Source organism: Camelus ferus, chromosome 5, assembly GCF_009834535.1.
Source record: "Camelus ferus isolate YT-003-E chromosome 5, BCGSAC_Cfer_1.0, whole genome shotgun sequence".
NCBI lineage: Eukaryota > Metazoa > Chordata > Mammalia > Artiodactyla > Camelidae > Camelus > Camelus ferus.
The window spans coordinates 38,021,629-38,045,750 of record NC_045700.1 but is presented as its reverse complement, the minus strand read 5'-3'; the positions used below and the strand labels follow the sequence as shown (position 1 = coordinate 38,045,750).

General features: G+C 37.5%; 1 protein-coding gene across 5 annotated transcripts in view; it reads left to right on the top strand.

The window, feature by feature from the left end:
* FAP (fibroblast activation protein alpha) overlaps positions 1–24,122 on the top strand; it is a 63,000-nt gene that overhangs the window by 22,085 nt on the left and 16,793 nt on the right. For all 5 annotated transcript variants that reach the window (XR_004319892.1, XR_004319891.1, XM_006176812.3 and 2 more), the window contains 9 exons: positions 437–572; positions 4,184–4,228; positions 9,908–10,012; positions 10,111–10,181; positions 12,338–12,391; positions 14,013–14,137; positions 18,143–18,190; positions 22,863–22,961; positions 23,427–23,496. Coding sequence is in view for 3 of the 5 variants with exons in the window: in XM_006176812.3 (XP_006176874.1) it covers positions 437–572; positions 4,184–4,228; positions 9,908–10,012; positions 10,111–10,181; positions 12,338–12,391; positions 14,013–14,137; positions 18,143–18,190; positions 22,863–22,961; positions 23,427–23,496 (753 nt within the window). In the remaining 2 variants the exon portion in view is untranslated. The remainder of the gene's footprint in view (positions 1–436; positions 573–4,183; positions 4,229–9,907; positions 10,013–10,110; positions 10,182–12,337; positions 12,392–14,012; positions 14,138–18,142; positions 18,191–22,862; positions 22,962–23,426; positions 23,497–24,122) is intronic.

The following is a 24,122-nucleotide window of genomic DNA, read 5'->3' as shown; positions in this document are numbered from 1 at the left end:
CTAACACAAACCTGCCTAGAGAAAAAAAAAAAAAAAAAAAGTCTTTTACCCACTTAGCTCTCTCTCAACTAGTTAAAAAGTGAAACATTGAGTTTACTTATTCAAAATAGCCAGTTTAATGTTTTTTCCCCTCTAGATTGACCAGTAGCTTTGACCTCGTGTCTAAATTTTTTCCTAAGATATAACAATTCCAAATGGGGAGAGAATTATAAATTATAAAATAATTCTGCTTAATTAATGAATTCTCTTATCGATATTCTTTAAACGTCATCAAGTGTATTTAAATTTTCTCTGCAGAGAAAGGAGAGTTTTGCCTTCCTTATTTATGGAATAAATATTTCATAATAATGAAATACATCCTTCAGAAAATACAGATTAAGAAATTATTTGAATGTGATATTGATTTATGGTTGTGATTGTTTTGGTTTATTTGCAGTGATTATTATTTCAGTTGGCTCACATGGGTTACCGATGAACGAATATGTTTGCAGTGGCTAAAAAGAATCCAGAATGTTTCAGTCTTATCTATATGTGATTTCAGGGAAGACTGGCTAATATGGGACTGCCCCAAGGTAGGTTATATTAAAACCACAGAGTGTATTCTGAAAATGTAAGTACCAGAAAACTTATTTATAGCTAGCATTTTATATCATAAAGCAGAATTACTGCATTCAGCTCATGACTGCTTTGCAGAAAACCACTCTCTATTCACAGGTTCATTATTTTTATTAAATAAATAAGATACCTCTGATTTTTCTTGAATGGTTTTAACATTGAAATTGAATAGAGAAAAAGACTAAATGAAACAATGTAACACTGGGAAAATCAGGTATCTGGTTCTGATTTAGAATGGAAATCCATCCTTTTGAGATCACCAGATTGGCCGGCAAAAAAATGAAGGGGTTTATTAGGGAAATAGATGTGTTTTGTTCAAAAGAACCAGAGGAAAAAATGCAAATGGCGGCATGCTCTATTCAATTTCAAAACTGAAAAATAAAAATTCCAAAGTAAATGAATACTATCCAAGGAAAGCCAAATACTCCCATTTTAAAATCAAAAGCAGATAACTGAAGACATGACATGAAATAGATCAAATTACTCTGCTATCCTGTTATCTTAGGGGAGTATTCCATACTGTGCTAATTTTAGGGAGAAAAAACTTCAAAACTAGGCACAGATTTATTGTTGAGTTTTAATTGTTTCTATTGCTCAAATCCAAACAGAATCTGTTGACTTAATGAGTCAGAAAACTACTTCACCAATTGAAAAGCTTCAAAATAAGCCTGTTCATAAGTACTGATATTAGAGACTATGAAACACAAAATGTTTTCTTTAAATAGGAAATTTGATGGGTACATTTTATGAGACATCTAATTATGAAGAAATGTTTCATTAAACCAAATATAGAATAAACCTATTTTATAAAGTAAGAAAAAAAGCACAGAGCAATCAAAGTAAAATACTAAATTCCATCTAGAAATTAGGACATTATGTTTTGCAAGAAAAAAGTCATATGAATCTGTTTGGAAATATATCAGGACTATAATAGTCAACATTACTCAGGCTAAAAATATTTTTAAATCACTACTGTGTCTGTAAGAAGCTTGACTAATTTTGATGGAATATGCTAGAAGCTTATTTTTATCTTACAGTTTGATATACAAAGCGGAAAGATGTTTGGCTTTAATGCAGTATCATAGGCAAACAAAAAAAGAATAAACTCGATTGTTCTGGTTAATTAGAAACTATTGGTCTGATTAGTCAGCTTTGGATGAATATAATCTTCAATGTTTTCATTGAATCTACATACTAGGAATTATTGCTTTAATTTTATGAGTTTAAAACTATAAGATTGGTCATTTAGATACAATTTTTACCTCTTAAAACTAGGCATTTAAAACTCTGATTGCTTTGGGATTTGAAATTCTAATTTATCAAATCTGAGACAACTTAATCCAAACTGACAGAACATGTAAGATGCTCATTCATTGAGATATGGAATTCCTGGAATATAAACTTTGGTTTTATGGCCAAAATCAGTGATTAAGTTTAGAATACCAGGTTTGAATAACCTTAGAATTTCAAAACAATCTCTGTTTCAAAATAATCTCATAAGTGCATGAAACATATTTTCAGATTTAGACCAACAAAGTTGAAATTTCCAGCAACCATACTCATGACTGGTGTGTGTGTGTGCGTGTGTGTGTGTGCACGCATGCGCACACACGCGTCTGTGTTTTGAAAACAAATAACATTTAAGGTTTAATGACTTGGGAACATTTTATTCATTTTGAGATTCATACTCAAAACAAAGAGGCAAAGGAAACTGGCAATAGTTAGGTGTAATATAATTATATGAATAAGATTTATTAAGAAATTTGTAGTTAGGGGAAGAAATATCTTTCATATTATTTTTTTGTCTCTGAAAATTAAAGTTAATTTTATCTTAATAGCTGAAAATGATGAATCAAAAAAGTTTCACTATTAAGTCTTGTCTTAACTTATTCTCTCTGAGACACTGGCCTGTCCCTATAGGAGAAAAATCCAAACTATGTTTTTAAAATTGATTACTCCCTTGCTTTTGACAACAGTATGCTCCCTCCTGGTTCTCTTTCTACTTTACTGACTGTTCTTTTCCTTTCCAGCTCTTCTTCTTCTGACTTCTCTAGAAATCTTATTATTCTCCAAGTTAATGTATTTGCAAGATAGGCTAACTGCTATAACAGTAACAACAACAAAGCCCCTCCAAAAATTCAGTGGGTTAACACAATAGAAATTCTTTGCACATTCATGTAACCATCCAATAGTGAGTCCAGGTAAGTGGGGAATGGTGAGGGTGGGGAATGGGGTGCCCTGCTCCACACAGTCATTCAGGAACCCAGATTGATAACATTTCTGCTGTCCTCCTTCAGTGGCTTCCAAGGGTATTTCAAGGTTATTCAAACCTGATTATCAACATCCAGCAGGGGGCAGTGGGGGTGGAAAAACGATGGAGGATCATGGATGAGAGGGTTTTATAAGTTAGGCATAAAAGTAGCATGAGTCAATTTTGCTCACATCCCATGGTTAGAACTTATCACATGACCACATCCAACTGAAAAGAGGCCTGGGAAATGTCGCCTACCTGTAGTCCCAGCAAAAAGAGGAAACGGTCACTGATTATCTTACAGTCTCTGTCACAAGTTTCTATTACTCTCTTAGGTGATTTTTGTCTAATACTAGAAGTTTCAATCACAACTTGCCCCTCAAATTCATTCTGAGGATTTACACTTTTATGTACCTCTGACTACATCTTCTCTTCTCCATCCTCACTACTGCTATCTGGATTTGGGTCTTTCGCATCCTTTTTCCAAACATTACAATACCCTGATTGATCTTTCTGCTTCCCTCTGTCTTAACCACTTCAAATCCATTCTCTGCATCATGTTCAGTTATGTTTTCCAGATTGTGACTTTGAAATCCTTCAAAGGATTTACCTACAGGACAAATCCAAACTTCCTAGCATGGCATAAAATTTTCTCCAAGATCTTGCTGATACCTCTGCATTTTCTCTCATCTTCTAACTCTTTCCCACTGTCACCCTCCACTCAGTCACACTGAACCACTGTGGGTCTCTAAGCTGACCTTGTCTCGCTGCTGTTCATTCTACCTAGAATGTTCTTTCTCTAATTATTTGCCTAGAAAAGCCTGTTCATTCTTTTAGGCTTACTAAATGTTTGTTCAATAAATGGTTGATTGTATTATGCTAAAATATATACCAAAATAAGACTTAGTGCAAATGTTAAGATTCCTAGTTACTTCATAAGATTGAGAAAAGGAAGAAAAAAACCTAACCTAAACTCCACTGTAAATGCCTTTTTACCTATATGACATGGCTTGTGCTAGTTCTCCACAGATACTGTTATAATTCCATTCACTGCCTCGTGGAATATTTAACCAGAATTATGAATGGTTTGCAATAAGGTTCAGCCCTTAGATCACCCTGTGTATGCAATAGTGCTGTTGTATAAGATTTTGAATCTAGTCATCTGAAACTCAAGAGTGAAGTTAACTGACTAGCAATAGTACACTCTGACCAGGCAGCTTGACTTGTTCAAATGTTTAGATTGTATTTAGGAAAAATGGTCTTCCTGATACTATGTTTCATGTGATCTTTTTTTCTTTCTTTCTTTCTTTCTTTTAGACCCAGGAGCATATAGAAGAAAGCAGAACTGGATGGGCTGGTGGAGTATGATTGTTATCTTTTCCTTATCTTTAAGTGAGACTTGACAAATTCTCAGCTATCAAAGGACTATTTGAAATGTATTCAAACTGGCACTACTTGTTTTTATAGAAAAAATGCCAAGGTAAAAAACACAAAGGTAGTGATCCTTTCAGCAATGTTGTGCCAGACAATTTTAAATGTCTGTGTATTTAGAATTCTACTGAGAACAAATCATATACCTCATGTCCCTACCTTACCTCTTTCAATTAATTCTCTGAAATCCAATAATTAATACTACTTATTAATAGATCAAATAAAGACCATTTTTCAAAAGGGAACACAATCTTTGATCTGCTTAAAATAATCTTAATAATTATCAGCCATTTGGACTAGGAAAAATAAATACATTGTGCATCCTTGGTTTAGAGATAACTGCCTCTTATTTAATTTTATATAAACTGAAATGAATAGGTGGATTTCATATGTATGTAGATTCATTCTAGTTTTTAGATAAAGTGTTATCAAATAGGAAAGTGTGTAGTTTGTTCTGATTTGTGATCACTGATATTTAGATTTTGGAGATATAGGTTTATTCAAATATTTATGAGGATTTTTAGTGTAAAAGTCATGTTTTAGGAAAATATCTATTATATCTTATATGCTATATGAAGAATAAAAAATAGGACAGAGACTAAGTGAATGCTGTTTAGATGCTGCCATTTATCACAAACGTGGTAGAATTCAACTAGCATTTGGGTAAAAAAAAAAAAGACTACTTTTTTCTAGGATTCAGACGCAAGCAAAGAAAAAAGAAACTCTTAGGAACTAGTTTAACACATTAATCCAAGACAAGGGACAATAAATAATTCAGATTTCAATTCTAAGATAATAAGTCTTATAAAAATTCAAAGTGAAGGTGGGTGGGGAAAAGATAAATTGTAAAGGTAGATTGTAGTCTTCAGCTATGAGAAAGCTTTTTGTACACTTTCCTCGACCCAGCAGTTTTAGCTTACATTTACTTCCTGTCTCCAAAGATACTTCAGGTTTCTTTATTCATTAACTAGTTATTACTTTATTAATTATATAAGTAAATGTAAATTGCATTCTAAAATAACAAAGTAACAAGGATAAGTGTGTAATTCAGAAAAAGAATGGGAAAAGTTCTTAATTCACTCTTTGGGACTGTACTAAATAATACAGGAAAAATGAGGAGAATTCATCGGAAAAACATGATTTTCTTTTCTTTTTTTTGGTGGTGGTGGTGTGGGGGTTCTTCATCAGTCAGAAGCTCACTTTTCAGAAAGATAACTCCTAGATCAGCATTTGCAAACTTGAGGAAAGAGAACAATTTAATTTACGAGTTCACTGCCACTGTCGAGATTTCCAGTAAAGAATGAGAGAAGGAAGAATACTTGAAATTTTCCTCTACCTGTGTTCTCCGTGATGATCCTATAACTAGAGTTACTATGAAGTAACATGAATGATGTGATTTTACCAACAGATAAACAATGATACCAACAACCTTATCAAAGACATGATCTTAAAAATCCATACACATTCTGAAAATACTACCAGCATTCAAAACACTCTGAAATATTTCAGAAAGCATCTTTTGAAATCTCCTATTTATAAGTACCTTGAGAATTACAATTGTATCTTATCAGTTTTTACAGTCTGGATAGCACCAGCTTTGCAATCTCATCAAATATTAGGTGGATGTATGAATGAATAAATGAATTGATTGATTACCTTCTAAAGCTATAGAATATTGTTTTAAATAGCCTGAGTGGAAGCACATACGTGTCCCTTGAGGGAAGATGAGGTCTCTACGTTGCATCAAAAGCCATGCCAAAATAAATACAGTAAATAATGAAAGATTTATCTGCAATATATGATTTTGTGTTAGATTTCAATATTTGTAGCTTTGCAATTCTATTGGGAAAATTATCTTTCTTATCTACTAATCTCAGTCTCTTAAAATTGATCCAATAGTCAGTAAACTTTCTAAATATTGGAAGAGGAATTGTCAAAAATTCTTCAAAATGATAGCTTTCAAGAGTAAGTTCACACTTCTCCAGGGCAACTGCTTTCAAGAGGTCATTCATTAGATTTTATAAGTTCTGAGATGTCTTTTGAAAAAAGTCAGGCCCTGACTTTATACAGTCATAACTCATATGTCATACTATGCTGCATAGCTTCCTTTGACCCATAATCAAACCAGTGGCTTAATAAAATTTCCCAGAAATAACCTAGAAGTATGTGTCTTTCAGACATCTGTTCAAATAATATTAATGAGGGTTTTAGATAAAGTGTACAGGCTAGTCATATTAGTATAAATTGTAAAAGCAATTTTAGATCAGTTGTTCTTTTAGTATTTATCAAAGAGATTTAAAGTGGAAAAGACCTCTGAGATCACCTATAAATTTAAAAAGTGAGATTAAATGACATGAGATTAAATGAATGTTCTCCTCAATGGTTGGAAGTCAGTGCTTTTGACTGAATGTGGACGCAATTTAGGCATCAACCTAGATAAGCAGGCCTTCAGGTTATTTACCAACTGTCGCAAGAAATAGTCTGGTGGTAAATAATCTTACCTTCTAAGTAAAATATTTTAAATGGCTTTGCACATAGAGATGAGTAATTTATCAGCACATCTAAGCATGATAAAGGGACCTGGGAAGAGGCCTTGTTAAAACCGAGGACCACCTAATTACGTGTGCTTAACTAGGGCCCAGGTGTGGCTGGCTATAAGAAGCACTTAACTCAGCATGCATTATGGACCTAGCTCTGGGAAAGCGAGTGCGGGAATATTTCACACTCTCTTTACCTCACCCAAGTTACCTGTTCCTCTAAAGCAGCTGTCTTTGACATGTGCAATAAAAGGGGAGAAGATAGCAGTCTTTGCCTATCAAAACTATTCTTCCTGTTTGCCTGATTCTAATATCTTAAAACATACCACTTTCCTGTCTTATTATTTATTTTCAATGAAAAGGAAATCTCTAGTTTTAATCTAGAACTAAACCTTTTTAGAGTTCTTTAACTAACTGCAGATGTGAGGAGAGTATTTTTTTTATTCTGGCACTTTGTATTTTGTGACCACGGTTCCGTTTTAGTGGTTAAGACAATATAGAGCCAGTTTTTGTCTTTCACCTTGAAGAGTGAGAGGGAGGCATTGTGAAGTGGTTACTGGTAAGTACGGATGCCATCATTTGGCTAAGAGGGCGAAGCCTCATTCTAAAATGAAAGAATGATTTGTCAGACCTAGACTAATGAAATTCCATCTACAAAACTGCAAATCAGAATTTCCCATTTCTGGGCCTCTTAACTCTCAGTTTCACTTAGTCTCAATAGACAAAATCCTACCAGGGCTGACCTTATTGTTAATGAAACTAATAAGAGAATTATGTAAGGAAACGGCAGTTTCTCATTATTCCATTTTTCATTTTGCTAAAAACATCCATTCTCTGCCAAAGAGATAAGACTTAGGACACTATATAAGTTTCCTGGGGCTGCCATGGCAAATTACCAAAAATTTGGCTTAAAACAACAAAAATTCATTCTTTCATCAGTCTGGAGGCTAGAAGTCCAAAGTCCAGGGGTTAGCAGGGTCACACCCTTTGAAGGCTTCTGGGAATAACCCTTCCCTACCTCTTCCAGTTTCTGGCAGCTCCTGGCCATTCTTGGCCATCCTTGGCCATCCTTGGCTTGCAGCTGCATCCCTCCAATGCCCGCTTCTGTCTTCTCATGGCTTCTTCTCTGTGACTCTCTGCATCTCTTTGTGTCCTCTTCTTACAAGGGGACCAATCATTGATCTCACATCTCAGGGCCCACGCCTCAATTCTTACTTTGATTACATCTTTCAAGATCCTACTTTTAAATAGAGTCATTGCCTTGGTCTGCTTGGGCTGCTGTAATGCATACCACAGAGTGAGTGGCTTATAAACAACAGCAAATTACTTCTCACAGTTCTAGAGGCTGGATGTCTGAGATGAAGATGCCAGCATGGTCAGGTTCTGATGAGAGTTCTCTTCTGGGTTGCAAACTGTCAACTTCTTGTTGCATCTTCACATGGAGGAGCAGAGCAGACTGAGCATGTTCCCTGGTGATTTTTATAAGGGTACTAATCACATTCATGGGGGCTTTACCCTTATGACTTCATCTAATCCTAATGGCCTCCCAAAGCCCCCACCTCTTAATACCAACATATGAATTGGGGAGGACACAAAGATTTTGTCCATAATAGTCACCTTCCGAGATTGGGTGGAAAAGAATTGGGAGGAACGCTATTTAGGTCCTATAGACACCACATCAAATAAGTTGCATTTTAATATCACGAAATTCTAATGATGACTTTTAGGAAAAGCATCAAGTATCCAATCACACATGGGGCCATCATTAAAGGGGGCCTTCAGCTACTTCCCTTGCTCTCTTCTTGCTCAAAAGTGGATCTCAGTAAGATGGGTGTCAGCAAGATAGGTGTTTGAAGCTAAAAGATACTGGTTAGTCTTTTGGTTGTTGTTGCTTGGCCAGTGGTAGACAGGTGAGTGTCTCAGCTCACCATCACGGTAGAAATGCTCTGACTGAGAGAGCTGGTTGGGATAACCTGTGGGAATTTCTACTCTGCGTGACGCAGGGTAGCTCTTTCCTCATGGAGCTCTTTTACCACGTTAGCGTCCTTCCACAACCTAATGACCAGGAGAAAAAGAGGCCAGCAAATGTAAACTGAGTCTATGTGTTTTAACGGGAGAAACTACTCGCTAAAATTTTGTGTGAAGACATTTGCAAGACTTTAGTTATCTGTACCATTTGGGATGTTGTGGTGTGGCTTGCTGTGTTCCAGGACACACCAGACCTCTGTCAGAGACTCCTTAGGTCATTAAGCAACTCCCAGCAGGTGGCGAGATGGGCCCTGCCCAGAGGTCAGAGGTCGCATTGAGGTCTGCTCTGCTCCCTGAGCTTAAGGAGTAAACCTCCCACTGGCTTGTTGTGGGTTACATTTTCCTCTCAAGTCCTGAAATCTCTCCCTATCATTAGAAACTGTAATTAGTGGGTCATGGTATTTTAATCTTTAAAAATGTCTTTACTGTATCATCAGCATGAGGTACTCGGCATTTGATAAACCAAGAATTAAAAGGATTATTGACCTTAATAAGAGTCCCACTTTGGTCAAATACAAAATTTTAAAGTTTGAGTTCATTAACATCAACATTCATTTGTGATTCTTTTAACTTTATCTCACAGCACGTAATCTCAGAACAAAGAATTTTTTTTTTTTTACATTTGTGATCTTTTTATGCTGCATTTTTATTTTATTTTTTGCGAGGGGAGGTAATTAGGTTTATTTGTTTGTTTTTTAATGGAGGTACTGGGGATTGAACCCAGGACCTCATGCATGCTAAGCACGCACTCTACCACTGAGGTATGCATCCTCTGCCCCCCAAACATAAAAATTCAATCAAACTACACATTATGAACCTCAGGCATATGTAGCAATTTAGCAGTAGTTGGAACGTGTCAGTGCCTGTTATAATCACCAGAAAAGCTTTCCCTCTGAAAGAATCGGACTTCAGGTGTGAGTGACGGAAGGTAGGGGAGGCAAGGCATTCTGGCCTCGGTAATAATAACTATGCATTGCTTTAAAAAAAAATCTATAGTTTTAGTTCGGTTTGTCTTTTGAACATAACCTCTGTTCATTTCTTTTAGTTCTTTGTTTCAACACCAGTTTTCAGCTCTGATGCCATTTCATACTACAAAATATTTAGTGACAAGGATGGCTACAAACATATTCACTATATCAAAGACACTGTGGTATGTTCCTTCCAAGATTTATCTCCTCAAAGATCATTCACTTGAGGTTGCTCAAATAACGCTCAGCTTCACACAACATAATGTTTGTCTTTTTATAGGAAAATGCTATTCAAATTACAAGTGGCAAGTGGGAGGCCATAAATATATTCAGAGTAACACAGGATTCACTGTAAGTATTGCATGAAGCTTTATGCACCATTCAGGTTTTAATTGGCACTGATGGATGTACAAATGATGCCTCTTTTAGTTAAGAGTATGTTTGTTACCCTGTGGTTTAGTTCAGACAGCTGCGGTTTCACTGACACTGCACGTTCTTTAATAACTAGTCAACATGATTTGCTTTTGGAAAAAATATTGAGTAGGTGGTTGTTTCTCTTCTGATACCTGGTAGATAATTATATTAAAAGTATAAAAATTTAAAAATAGTAGCTGGTTCTAAAGGCAATTTCCCCCCCCCAGAACTTGAAGCAATAAGGAAGCTTCATAGACAGAGGGCAGCCCATAGATGTAGAAATGTTCTCATAGTGAGTCACTGCTATGTAAGTTTAAGATGATTAGCTATAACAGCCATCATTTATTGAGCAATTATTGTGTGCCACAATAAGTAAATAAATAAATAAATAAGCAAATAAATAAACTAGAAACAATGATCCCAGTTTTACAGATGAGAAAACCGGTAACTTGGAAATTTAATTAACTTGGCCGAGGCCACATTGTTAGTGGCAGAACTAGGTTTTAAACCTAAAACACATTAAATCTAAGGTTCTTATTGTTAACCTCAGCATGGGGCTTCTTCCTTCCAGTTCTTTCCTTTTCAGTCCATCCTGCATACTATCTAAATAAACCATCTTAAAATAAGCATTTATGATAAAACTTCTCTAATCCCTCACTTCTAATAAAGTCCAAATTCAGGGTACTCTCCTATAGCCTGCCTACCATTGGCTGGAATTTTAAGAGCCAAAGAGGAAGATCATTAGTCCAGGCTTCCTGGATAAAAAACCTTTCAGAAACCTATTGCCAATCCATAGAATTCTTTGAATAGTCAGCAAAGGAGTTTGGACATTACATGCAGCAGCCAGTGTAAGAAGAGTGACCAGATAAAAACAGACGGGAGATTTCAGGCATAAGATGTTTAGCAAGAGCGGAAAACCGAAGGCAGGGAGACCCAGGTCTGGTCATTTTCTAGCCCTGAGGTGATAGAGGCCTGAACTAGACCAGTGGTGATGAAATGTGGACTCTGAGGGAAAACCATGCCCTCTTTATTTGCATCCTTGGCACTTGGCGTAGTGCCGGGCACACTGTTGTTGAACGAGTGAGAGGAAGTGTAGATAGATGGTGAAGATAGACAGACAGACACCCAACAGGACTGATGAATCCGTGGCTGTGAGGGAAAAGGGCAAGGAAAGAAGGAAAGTGGACTCTGTTCTAAGTATGAGAGATGAAGACAATCATGAAACCTTTGACATAACAAGAAATCTGCAGGGGGATGTTCAGAAAAGCTGAGTAGTTTATTTACAGGTAGTTTGAGATGATGTGAGAAAGGCAAGAACGAGTAACGACTGGAGTCATGTGATGTTAGTAAAGACATTTAGAAGGATCCTGGTTTAGAGGACAGTTAATACGAGGAGTGGGGTGTATTCTTTTCCTTTTACTGGGAATAACAAGGTTTTTATTTCAGTGAGGACATAGAAGTACCTGAGTTGCTGGAAAGTCCTGAGAATGTTTATTCCAAACTTTTCACATTCTATTATGCTCTTGTTAAAAATGAAAATTTAAAAAATTTAAAAGAGAGTTACTTTGTGATATTCAGATGAACTCACAGAGGAGTGAAAACCATGCCACTAAATTGGATATCCCACTTCATGGTTATATGAAGACAGGTTACAACTAGGATTCAGATACTTAAGTAATGAGTATGTTCTCTTGTGACTTGTTTTGCTTTTGGGCAAATTAACATGTCCTTTTGTGTGGCTCATAACTAATGAATCAAAATATAATATACCTATAATAAAAAAGAATACTCAGCATAATTTAATCTTTCTCCTATAATATTTATAGTTTACAAATATATTTTATATAAATTTATACATTTATATAAACTTTATATAAATGTAAATGTATTTATATATAAATTATACTTTATAAAGTCAGAGTAAATACACAAAATTCAGAATTATAAACAGCAGTGATCTGCGTACATAAGTGCCAATTAATTGTTTCATAACATGGAAGTTGGACTATATTATTATGTTAGTACTAGTATTAATAATTATATCACCGTTTAGTCATCAATACTTGTTTAATAACGTCTGAATGTATTTTCAGGTTTTATTCTAGCAATGAATTTGAAGGCTACCCTGGAAGAAGAAATATCTATAGGTAATTTATGTTAATTCATCCTAGTATTTTTATATATTGAAATTTAAATAAAAATCTGTCAGAGTTTTCAGGATGTATAGAATATGTTTTAAAGGGCTGAAATGGAATAAGGTTAATTTATGAATTAAAATAAAATATTCAGAGACTATTGTACACCACATCAGTATAAAAATATATATCCCCAACATATTAGCTAACTCAAAATGTTTTCAAAAGAAAAATCAAGAAATTCTAATGCTGATATAAACAAGGTATTAAACACTTCAGATAAATTTAGTGGTAATTGAGGACATTCATTTAACATACATTTATTAAGTATCTACTGTGCACCAGACATGGTATTTATTCCCAAAATGTGTGGTTTCCTTTAATGTGACTCCCTTTGGCATAAGCCTATTACTTTGGGAAGGAATTCTTCTCTGTTCCTAAGTTAGTGTTTAAGTTAGTCCAGGGGCCCACTTGGTGATTAGAATGGTGCCCCCATAGTTGCTTCTGGATGTGGAAACAAAAACCACAGCTACTGTGGGCTGGTGGTCTGCTATAACCCATGCACATTTTTATCTGCCTCACAGATGTGCTTTTATTTAATCTGCACAACAACTCTCTGAGCCAGGATTTGTACCTGGGCATGCTGTCCTTGACCCCTAACTGTTAGCTGCCTACCTAATGTTTCCAAGATCACAACAAAATATGAACATAGATACTACTAACCATAGCTGAGGAAATAATAAACTTTTTCCTCTGCTGCATTCCCCTGTTCTCTCCTGGATCCTTGCTTCTTATCTGTTGGGGAGAGCCCCTCTCTGGTGACAGCAGTGGCTCTGGCCACCCTCCACAACGTTCAAAGTAAGATCAGGGGCAGCAGAAGGAACACTGCTGCGGCCACAGGTAACTCACCAGCCAGAGCGAGACTCCAGCCCTGTCTCCATCCTGGTCCAAGTACCATCTAGCCCTCCCCAGATGAGCCTCTGAGGGTTTGGGTTAAGGTCCAGAGTTTGTATATTAAAGCCAATCATCCAGACAGTGGGCCCAGCTTAGTAGGTACAGGTTGGCTTGTGTGGGAACATGTGGAGGGAGCATTCCCAGGAAGAGCTTCCACAAGCCCACATTCCCTGCCAAATAAAATGACAGATCCAGGAGCTACTTAGAACTGTGACTTCTTATTTCCAGTTGGCTTATTACTAATTTCCCCTTCCAGATGTGTGATAAGGACAGGGACCCCTTTCTTGATGATTCTGCCAGATCTTCCTTATATGTTTTGCCACCGGAGTACATAGAGAGAGACGGGAGGTGAGAGAACCATGCATTCTCAACCACTCTGTAAAGTGTAAGAGACTGATGGTTACTGAGAAGGAACTACCTGACTCCCTCTCGAGGTGTTAGAAATTTCTCCCACAGCTGGAAAACCTCTCTAAGGTTTGTGCCTATTCAGGCAAAGATGGATTGAAAATCAGGCAAGTCAAAATACTGTGATTCCCCCTTTACTTTAAATGATATTGGCAACAGAAAAATAGAGTGAGTTTGATGGCAATATGTAAATTAGTCATTTTCCGTGGAGTGGTACATTTTGATAAATACAATCTCAAAATTTCAGCTTAGTTTTATTTTCATTTTCCTCTAGAATTAGCATTGGAAGCCATCCTCCGAGCAAGAAGTGCATTACTTGCCATCTAAGGAAAAAAAGGTGCCAGTATTACACAGCAAGTTTCAGCGACTATGCCAAGTACTATGCACTCGTCTGCTACGGTAGGTAACGGACCTTACACATGCTCTTCCCCCCCCTCCAGGCCACTGTCCTTGTCCTTGTCGCCACTATCTCATCAAACCTTAGCTACAGGTTATTGAGCACCTGTTATATGTGAGGAACTTATCTATGTTATCTTATCTAATGCTTACGGGAAAAAGTGTGAATCAGATGGGGAGGCGTTATTATCTCCATTTTTTGCAGTTGAGGAAACAGAGTAACTTGCAAAAGGTCGACACTGCTGGTAAGCATCAGAGCCAGATGGGAGCAAGGGTCCCTTGACTGTAAATCCAGCCTCTCACCCACCACGTGCCATAGCACCATGACGTTGCATGCAAACACTACCTACCCAGTATCTACAGCAGGACACGATTAACATTATAAAAAGAAGCATCCTCTGACAAAACGGTTGCTGGACTTCAGCGCCATTTGCCTGAAGAAATGTCAGTCTCCTACAGCCAAGGAAAGAAACCTGAGCTCTTTGCCTGGGAGGCCAGCAGTTCTTTGAACATAGTTTCAATGGGGATGGAAAGTGAACTTTTGTCACCTAGTATGTCCTTTCTAAATGCGGGGAACATAATAAGTAATTCATTCAGGTGTTTAAAAAACTAGTGATAAAATATACTAGACATGTCCTGGTTGTTTAGACCATGTGCACATTTAGTGAATAATTTCTATCCAAGTAATTTTATTTGATGCATAACATTTCATCTATATCTTGAACACATAGCAAAGTTGGGCAATCAGTAGATCAATGCGATATATCAGGATCCTGGGAGTCATCACGGGGATTTGGAAAACTAACTTGTGAAATGTATCCGCGCCTCCATTCTTTGTCCCGTCCCCTGGGTTAATCCCTGAGTCCCCTTGGGAGAGGGAGACAGAAAACAGAGGGGGTTATTACAAAATACATGCCACTCTCCTGTTTCTGGTATCAACTGCCCCTATTCAGGTAGGTGGCTCAGAGAGCAAATAGATTCTTTGACTGACTGAGATCCCTTCTCGGTGGCAGAGGACCCTGAGGTTTCCTTTACTTTTCAGAAGGAAGGCTACTCTGATATGCCACTTCCTTGGTCCAGTCACCTGGGCCCAGAACCTCAGCCCCAGCTCCTTTAACTATGTGGAAATGAATCAGCATTTTAACCCCAACGCGCTGCCCTTCAAGATAGCACAAGATGTCAGTTTAACACAACACTTTTCACAGAATGTTTGGTCAGTGGCATCTTTGCAAAGTCAAAAGGTTGCTGCTCATGACCGTATGTGCTGATTGTGGTTATGGCATTTCAAGGTATCCATTAAAGTTACGTGCAACATTTTTTCATCCCAAGCTATGTATTTATGCAACGTATGTTGAAAGCTTACATGCCAGGCGCATAGTATCATTGAACTGTCCTGAGTCAGCCGTTTGTCTATTTTCTCTCCTTAAGGGAGAGTCTGCTTTCTTTTCATCTTTATATTCACAAGGCCAAGAAGCATGGTTACTGCATAATGGGCATTGAGTGCTTGCTGAATGAACACAGGTGCTAAGGGAGATCAAAGCATTGCTGCCTTTTGCAAAGTGTACCAAAGCCCTCATTTTTATGCTGATATATTTACTGATGAAGACATTGGTGGCCCTTCACATACAAACGTGCATTTACGTTTATCTGCACTCTGCCTTTGTACAGTGCTTGAACGCTCTCTGAAAGCACCATACCACTTTTTCTATCATGTTGTCTCCCTACGATCTTCCTGAGCCTCAGTGCCCCCTGAAGAGATAAGGAATCAAAGACTGAGCTCTCATCAAAAGTTGGTGAAAGAGAGCCCTTTCTAGAACTTGAATCGCCTGACTTTTCCACACTCACTCTTCCTCGGCAGTATGGTAATTTCCCATTTAGCAAAAAATATACTGTGTGGGAAGCATCACATCGTCTGGTGTTTTTGAAGCTCCAGTAAAATGAGTCACTGCACCATCATAGGAAAAACCTTGAAATCTCTCCCTTCAGGACTAAGAGTAAAGCTTCATTATGTAACTTCTAACTCTCCAAGAGAGATGGCGAGTAAATCCCAGATAATAGGATTGAAATAGGTAAAACATACTGATGATGCTGATGAAACAAAAGCAATGCAAGGGAGGATTCTAGACAATGGATACTTATGCCACCAGGACCACACCCCCAGGCCACTTGTGTCAAGGGCAGTCAGTCATTAGTTTGCCTCCTAGTTTGGGCAGCAAAGATCTGCCAGTTGTCCCTGCTGGAACTGTACACTGAAAATTCCATAAGGTGAATGCTGATTGACTACAGTCTAGAAATTCAGGCCCACTGCCTTACATTCTAACCAAAAATCTGATGTGTGTTGGTCCCTTCTCATAACTTTGGAGAAAAAAACTGACCAAAAGGAAAATTCCTGAAATTAAATTCTAGAAAATGCTGAGACTCCACAGAATAAAGAACTGCTGGTTTTTGAAAGAGCCTAATGAATAATATCCCTCCTCCTCACTCTCAAATTAGTCCGAGGAATCAGGCAGGAAATCAAAATATTAGCTTCAGTACCTGTAAAGGTTAATTGGAAAATGTGGCTAAGGTGTGCAGCTTCCTAACATTGCAGCTCAGAATTGCAGTTACTCACACGAATAGAGGTGCACCCAGACGGCCGCTGGCTTTGCCCGTGGGGCGGGCTCTGTCACACTCACAGCGCTTAGGAACAGATCAGAGCGTGTTCTCTGCAGGCAAAAGCATGCCAGGAACAAGAAGAAGGAGCTATTCATACCCAGGTTTTCTCAGAGCTCATCAAATAGGTCATTTCCCTTCTGCTTGCTTGGGGCCAAGGGTGCTCTGATGGCGCTCCCACTGCACAGAAGGAAGCATCAGGAGAGCAAATGGAAGTCTGCTCCCAGCCTCCATGTTTGTTGCCTTCAACTCACTGACTGCCTGCGCAAATTCTTCCTTTAAAAATATATTTCTAGGTATTATTTTATTCTATACTTCCAAGTGATGGATAATTAGTGTTTAATTATTTGTAGACCTCATTAAAAAGGCTAGTTTCTGCACAGAGAACCTGAATTCCATGTTGGAATATATGGTGGACACTGGTTTGCCACCCAGAACTCCCACTTTTAGGACGGACTCACTCATTTCTCCAGCTGCTGAGAGGGCTGAGGGCTGAAGGCTGACGGCTGACATCTGACAGTTCACAGCTGAGCCCCCCCCCCCCCCCCGAGGTTGCCCTCATCACAGGCCACATCCAATGATCACTCCATTCTGGGGTATAAAAGCCAGACCAATTGGTCCCAATCAAGACAGCCCTGCAGGCCATCCAGCTCCAGAGCTCCAAGTGGGGTTGGATGAGGTCTCTGTTGTAACTGCACCGAGATCCACCTTTCCTCCCTGCCCTGCTCTTTTCCACCTCCCCCTACAGGTGTGCATCCTAATACCGCACCCCAGATGGACTTTGGTGCACACAACTCCTTCTGGGTCTGTTTCCTGGGGAATATGACCTGTCACAGCATATTTGAACAGGATACATATTCTATGTAAATGTATTTCTGCGTATAGAAATTACATGAAAGAAAAAAAGACACTGGGTCTACTCACCAAAATAAACTGAACACTGAACCCAGAAACCAGATTGAAGATACAATCTAGGTACTGGTGAAGGTTATTTGATAATAAAGACACAGCTAAGACTGGCCCACCCAGTAGGACATCTTCCCAGAAAGCCATTTATCACTGCAGCTTCTGGGGTCCATTTGTATAATTAGATCCCAATAGTTTAGAATCACTCTTGGGACAGTACACAGGCAACTGTTTTCTCAGGTCTGTTCTTTGATCAAGCTGTGATCTCATGGGTTGTTTAAATGTAACTTAAAAGGTGATGTTTACTTCTCTATGGGGAAAAAAAATGGCTGCAGAACTAAAAGATGTAATTGAACTTGACAGTAATCGCAAATATTACCAGCAGTTCTTGTTGAAAACTAAATGTTATCTTCAAACTAAGCTGTGTTTTTGTTCTCATCTTGTGCACAGGCCCAGGTCTCCCCATTTCCACCCTCCATGACGGCCGCACTGATCAAGGTACTGTCTCTTGTGTGCTGTTGTCGTAAGAAATCCTGAACTCTCATAACACTACACTGGAGGAAGCAAGACGGTTTCCCCACACCAATAAGGGGGAGAGCGATGGACTCTGTTGTCATATAGCTTATTTACCTACATTCGGCTATTCTTTGAGTCAAACATGATCGTATGAAATTTAATCATTAATTGCAGTAAGAACCTGGCATCATGTGGATGAGTTATATAAGAGGGATTAATCCTGTCTTCCCCAATCATCCTTATTAAAAAAAAAACACACACACAGAAACTTAGAATTGGGAGGAAACTTAAGATTTTTAGTACAATCTCCCCCCCAAGTAAGAATGCCTGTTTTTCTGTACCATCCCAAACCGGAGAAGAGTTCCAGATATAACTCCAGTTCGAAGCAGAGGGTGACTATCACGCTAGCTTTTTTGTTTTAACAGCTCCATCACACTGTTGCCACATATGAAAGCCCTGAAATATGGAGGCTCTTTCCATTTTCAACTGCTATCAAGACAGACCTCCTTCATCCTGTATTTGTGATATTGGTTCAAAATAGTTCACAGCTCAAAGATGACCGTTTTTGCTCACATCGGAGATGTTGAAGTGTATAATTGCCTTGGTATCTTCCTGCAGTTCTCTGTCATCTGTTGCTTCACCATTAAACATCTAGGGTTGAAGTTGATGGAGGCTAGGGACAATGAGGGACTTCAGCACTCATGCCTGTGATCGTCCCTGGACAGCTTTGGTGACAAGTCAGGAGACTGCTTTGGAATTAGTTTAGCTGCCAGCTCAATGGCCCAAGTATAGGTGAAAATAAGGTAATGAGGAAAAACAGAGTCAATTCAGGAGCTCTGGAAAGGATAGGCATTGTAATAATGAAACTGCGAATTTAATTTCATTTTGAAGTTTTATGGTTTTTTACCTTGTGTCTAATAAGGAAATACTTTTAAGAATAACAGACTATATTTCTCAATTAGGCTCAATACTGCTTTCAAATATGTAAGTTTTTGTGTTAATGGGAATCACCATAAATATATAATTCCCATTTTATCATGACTGCAAAATAAAGGTTAGCTTCCCTTTTTCCATAGTGTGAATTTTCACTTTCTTACTATCCTCTTCGTATTCCTGCCAGACACCAATTTCTGTACTGCTTACAAAGCTTTATTACTTCACCCAATATTTACAACATAGGTACACTGTTCATGTCATTCTTACGTATGTCGTATGTATTTACATGTTTTCTAATTCTCAAAACCTAATTCAGATTCTTTTACAGCACAGTTCTGCAAACTTACCTGAGGATGAAATTCTCCAGAGACATTTATTATAAATACAGATTCTCAAGCCCTCCTCAGAAATTCCAATTCAGTAGATTTTAGATTGGGCTAGGGAATCTGTATTTTTAATAAATTCCCAGACAAGTTTTGGAGCTGCTTTTTAGAGCAGATGCTATGCCTTCTATTTATTTGTAATTTTTTTCACCCATTTCCCATTGCATTTGATGCCAAGATCTTCATTCAACAGTTATTGATTAAGCATCTATTGCTTTAAACCAGACACTGCTGAATACTAGCTCCTTAAAATGCACAGATACTGGGTTAGGTATGGTCCCTGTCCTCAAGGAGATTATGCAACAATGGGGAATGCAAACATGTGAATGGGAGCTTACAATACAGTGGGGTAAAGTGTTAAAATGGGGGAAATAGAGATAGTATGAAATCGTGGCACCTCATCTGGGATTTGAGGGTTAGGAAATGTTTCTTAGTGATAGCTACATCAACTTTAAGTCTCATTAATTTAAATAGGGATTGATGCTGTTTGGATGTCTGATTGGTCAAGAGGATTGATATCAGAGCTTTTATTGAAAAATGGGATTCACAATGGAGAGGACATATTTGGAGAGACAAATTTTGTTTTGAATGTTGAGTTTGAGGTACTGATGGGATATCCAAATGCAGCTGTCCTGGAGTGACATAGTTTTGGATCTGGATGTTGGTGGATTGGTTTGGACTGACGATAATGATCATGACATCATTCATTTATAGAACTCATGGTTACTAAGTCCAGGGAAATGGATGAGATAACAGAGTGTGGAAAATGAAGATGGGCAAGGGTAGTGGAGGATGAGGAGGAAGTAGAGCTGTGCAAAACACCAACATGAGACATGGAAGGAGAAAAATGAACCTATAAAGGAGACCAAGAGGGAACAGAAGGACAAAGATAACCTTGAGAGTACAACGTAGTGGAAGGCAGGGGAGGAGAGGAGCTCAAGAAAAGGGAGCACTCATCTGTGTCAAGTTCCGCAGAGAGTGAAGACAGACCTGCTCCAAACCAATGAGCTCAGCAGAAGAGGATTAGTGGTAGCTTGGTCAGAGTCGTTTCAGTGGAGCAGTGGAGGTAGAAGCCCACTCGAAGTCAATTTAGTTCTGCATAGGAGGTAAATAAATAAAAAAAGCTAGTATTTTCAATAGGTCTGACTGGCAAAAGGAGGAAAGAGAGAGGATGGTGGCCAGAAGAGATTGATAGAGGTTTAAGTTAGTTTTTGAAAGCTGATAAACATGTGAACATAGTTGAATGCTGATGGAAGAAATTTGGAGAAAAAAAGAGGTTGAAGATGTGAAGGAGGGGAAAGTGGAGTCCAGAGACAGGTGAGAAGATTAATCTCTGACTTTGTGAATGAGAGAGGATGAGGAAATTATTGATGTAACTGTACAAAAGTTTGTAGAAAACAGTGCAATGGTTTCATTTTCTCTGCAAAGCAAGGTAAGGTCATTTGAAAATAACAGATAGTACTTGAACCAGATGCTATAAAAACCCAGAAGAGTTGGCACTTGAACAGAGGTACATATCACGTACTAGGTACTGAGCATGCTGGGTGCTGAGCAGACAGTGATGAGTGAAAGAAGGTACATGGTGCAATCTGGACTCCTTGCACAGTCTGGACTCATAGCACTCCTTGCCATATTATAGGATTTTAATCCAAAGCCACATAGAGAAGTCCAATGGCCACCCCTCCATCTCCTCACAGCCCCATGAAATTCCATTTGGCTCCAAGGAGTGGGAAAATTGCCCACTTACTATCCATAAAAATGCAACGCTGGACTGTAGAAGCATTGACAAGCTTTTCCATTCAATTTGTCATTTCAGTTAAGTCATGAATCAGAAAAGTTCAATAGCTAGGAACAGAATGGAGAAGGAATCAAGGACAAACCAACCCGGCAACACCTGCATATGGTTTCCAACTTCTAGTGCCTGTTGGCAAAATGTTAAACATGGTCTAAATAAATAAATATTGCAGCCCCTCTGCGTGGTTGCTCCACCCATGGGTCCCTTTATCCTGGACAGCTCCACATTCAGAGCCCACACGAGGACAGTGGAAGAGCTGGCTCCACTGTACTTAGAATCGTGTATCCATTTGATTGATTGATTGATTCTTTTAGTTTTAACTTTTCAGTTGCCATAAGTATCTCCTTCCTGATGGATTATCCAAAGTTAAAATGAAGTGTATTATATATCTTATACAACTCGTACCAAAACATCTCTTCTTGTTCTAAGATTAAATATAACACGTTGGAGCAAAATGCCATGAGTATATGAAAACTGAGAGTTATAAGGGAAGTGATTTGGCAAACTCAGTGTAGTTACATGTACTCCCCCAGTTCCCCATCTTTAAGGACCACTTTTTTAAAAAAGCACAGAAACAAGGAGTCCACACGATGTCTTTTGTAGAAACTGCAGTATCTCAGAAGTCATCCAGATCCTCTTTTAGAAAATAAAGCTACAAACTCCACCTATTATACAAAAGTCTAACTTTTCTCTAGAAGATATCTAGTATCCGTTCAGTTCAAAATAAAGCTTACAAAAAGCCTCTACTGCTAGAAACCCATTCGAATGGACCACCAATCCCCAGCTTCAGAAGAGTAATGGATTTGTTCAGTTTCAAAAACTAAAGTGTGAAACATAACTAAGCTCAAAGATAAACAGCAGTTTTTTTAGGAGCTCTTTTAAGGTGGAAGACAGAAAGGGGTCATAATGTATATATACTGTTGTCTTACTAAGATATCTAACTACTTTGAGAGAAAGGATTTGAAGGAATAGGATGCACAGTTAATTCAATTTAAAAAATAAAATTAAAGAAGGATATTCTATATTAAGCAAATACAGCAGGAAAAGGTTAAGAAAGAAATAGTTATACAAAATTGCAGAAATAATATTTGACCTCGCACCCTGAAAATTCTAAAACAAACTTGGTAACTACGTAGTTATTTTAAATTTGAGGTTTTAGCAATATAGATTTTCACTTCTACTACTTCTTTTTTTAGAAAATAATTTTTTTAAATGTCACCTACTCAGGTCATGGCTTCACATTAAAAAAGAGAAATTGGAGATGGGAAAATGTGGCTGAATAAACATTGTTGCTTCCGTGATTCTGCTCAAAATGTGTTTTGATGCCGTAAGGATCAGTTTAGGAGACAATGATTGATGTCCTTTATAAGCTTATTCCTGCTTTAAGGCTGGACTGAAAATATGTGTGTCAATATGAAACTCCTCAAGCAAATCTTATACAGTTTCAGTTTTATCCATATTAAAGCCAAAGAAATTTTAAGAAAGGAATTTACTTATGGAAGTGCTATTAATTGAAAATTGACACTTTTTTTTTTCCCAGAAATTAAAATCCTGGAAGAAAACAATGAATTAGAAAATGCTTTGAAAAATATCCAGCTGCCTAAAGAGGAAATTAAGAAACTTGAAGTGGACAATATTAGTAAGATCTTTTAAAAATTTCTCATAAATAGATATGAAGCTAAACATTTATCTTGCTTTTTTTTTTTAAACAAAATTATAGGGTAAATATTATAGTCTAAATGCTACAATATTATAGAATCTTAATTAAAACAACCTTACTGTCACAATAGAGTTTTATGAAATATCTTTCATATGTTTCTGAATTGGGTTGATCTTATACTTTTCTATAGCTCTATTTCAACATGGATTTTTTTTTAAGAGTTTATCTAATTTTAATTTTAAAATGTGTACTTCTAGAAAAACAATGGTTCAGCATTTCTAAATTGGACAAAAATATGTAATAAAAATCAATTTAAAACATCTTCTTGATTCTTAAAAATTTACTAGTCATGAATTGACTTTATGTTATACAGTCTTATTAAAGAAAATAAATAATGCGATGAGTAAATGGAATGAAGTTTTTTGCTTCTTTTTGTTTTTCAAGCTTTATGGTACAAGATGATTCTTCCTCCTCAGTTTGACAGATCAAAGAAGTATCCTTTGCTAATTCAAGTGTATGTAATATTTTCTTTGGTTTAAAGTATTTACTGAAAATATGTTGAATTAAATACACATTTATGAGATAGAATGAACCCTTCTCCTCGGTAACAGTTCCTATTGATGCTGTTTTTATATATTCCCCAACTAATCAGAGTAAATAAAATATGGCTATTTAAAATAGCTTGAGAAAGTTTTGAGATTTTAGATGGACTTGCTTGCATTTGCTGTTTTGAATTTCCTTTGTATGGCAAATTGCCTAATGTGTCAGAATACCTTTGAGATAGAGAAATTGCAGCCAAAAAAAATATTGTAAATCATCTTAACATCTTATGTAATTGAGTTAGAAATGAAATAAGGGAATGGAATACATTTTGTGGAATCACACCCAAAATCAGTGCTGACCTACACACAATTTGCTTAAAACACCATGCATTTTTTTTAGTATATCTTATGCCTGCTTTTAGCAAGTGGCAGGTGGCAGAAATGACGAAAAACCCACACATATTCCTTGAAATGCCAACCCTAGATGTATCCGTTTTGGGGAATAGGAGAGGCTGTGTCCCAAAACAACTTCCTTGTAGCAAACCTCTGGGAAAAGCCTGGTCCTTTCTTGATTTTGAGCCAGTTCTAATGCCACTGT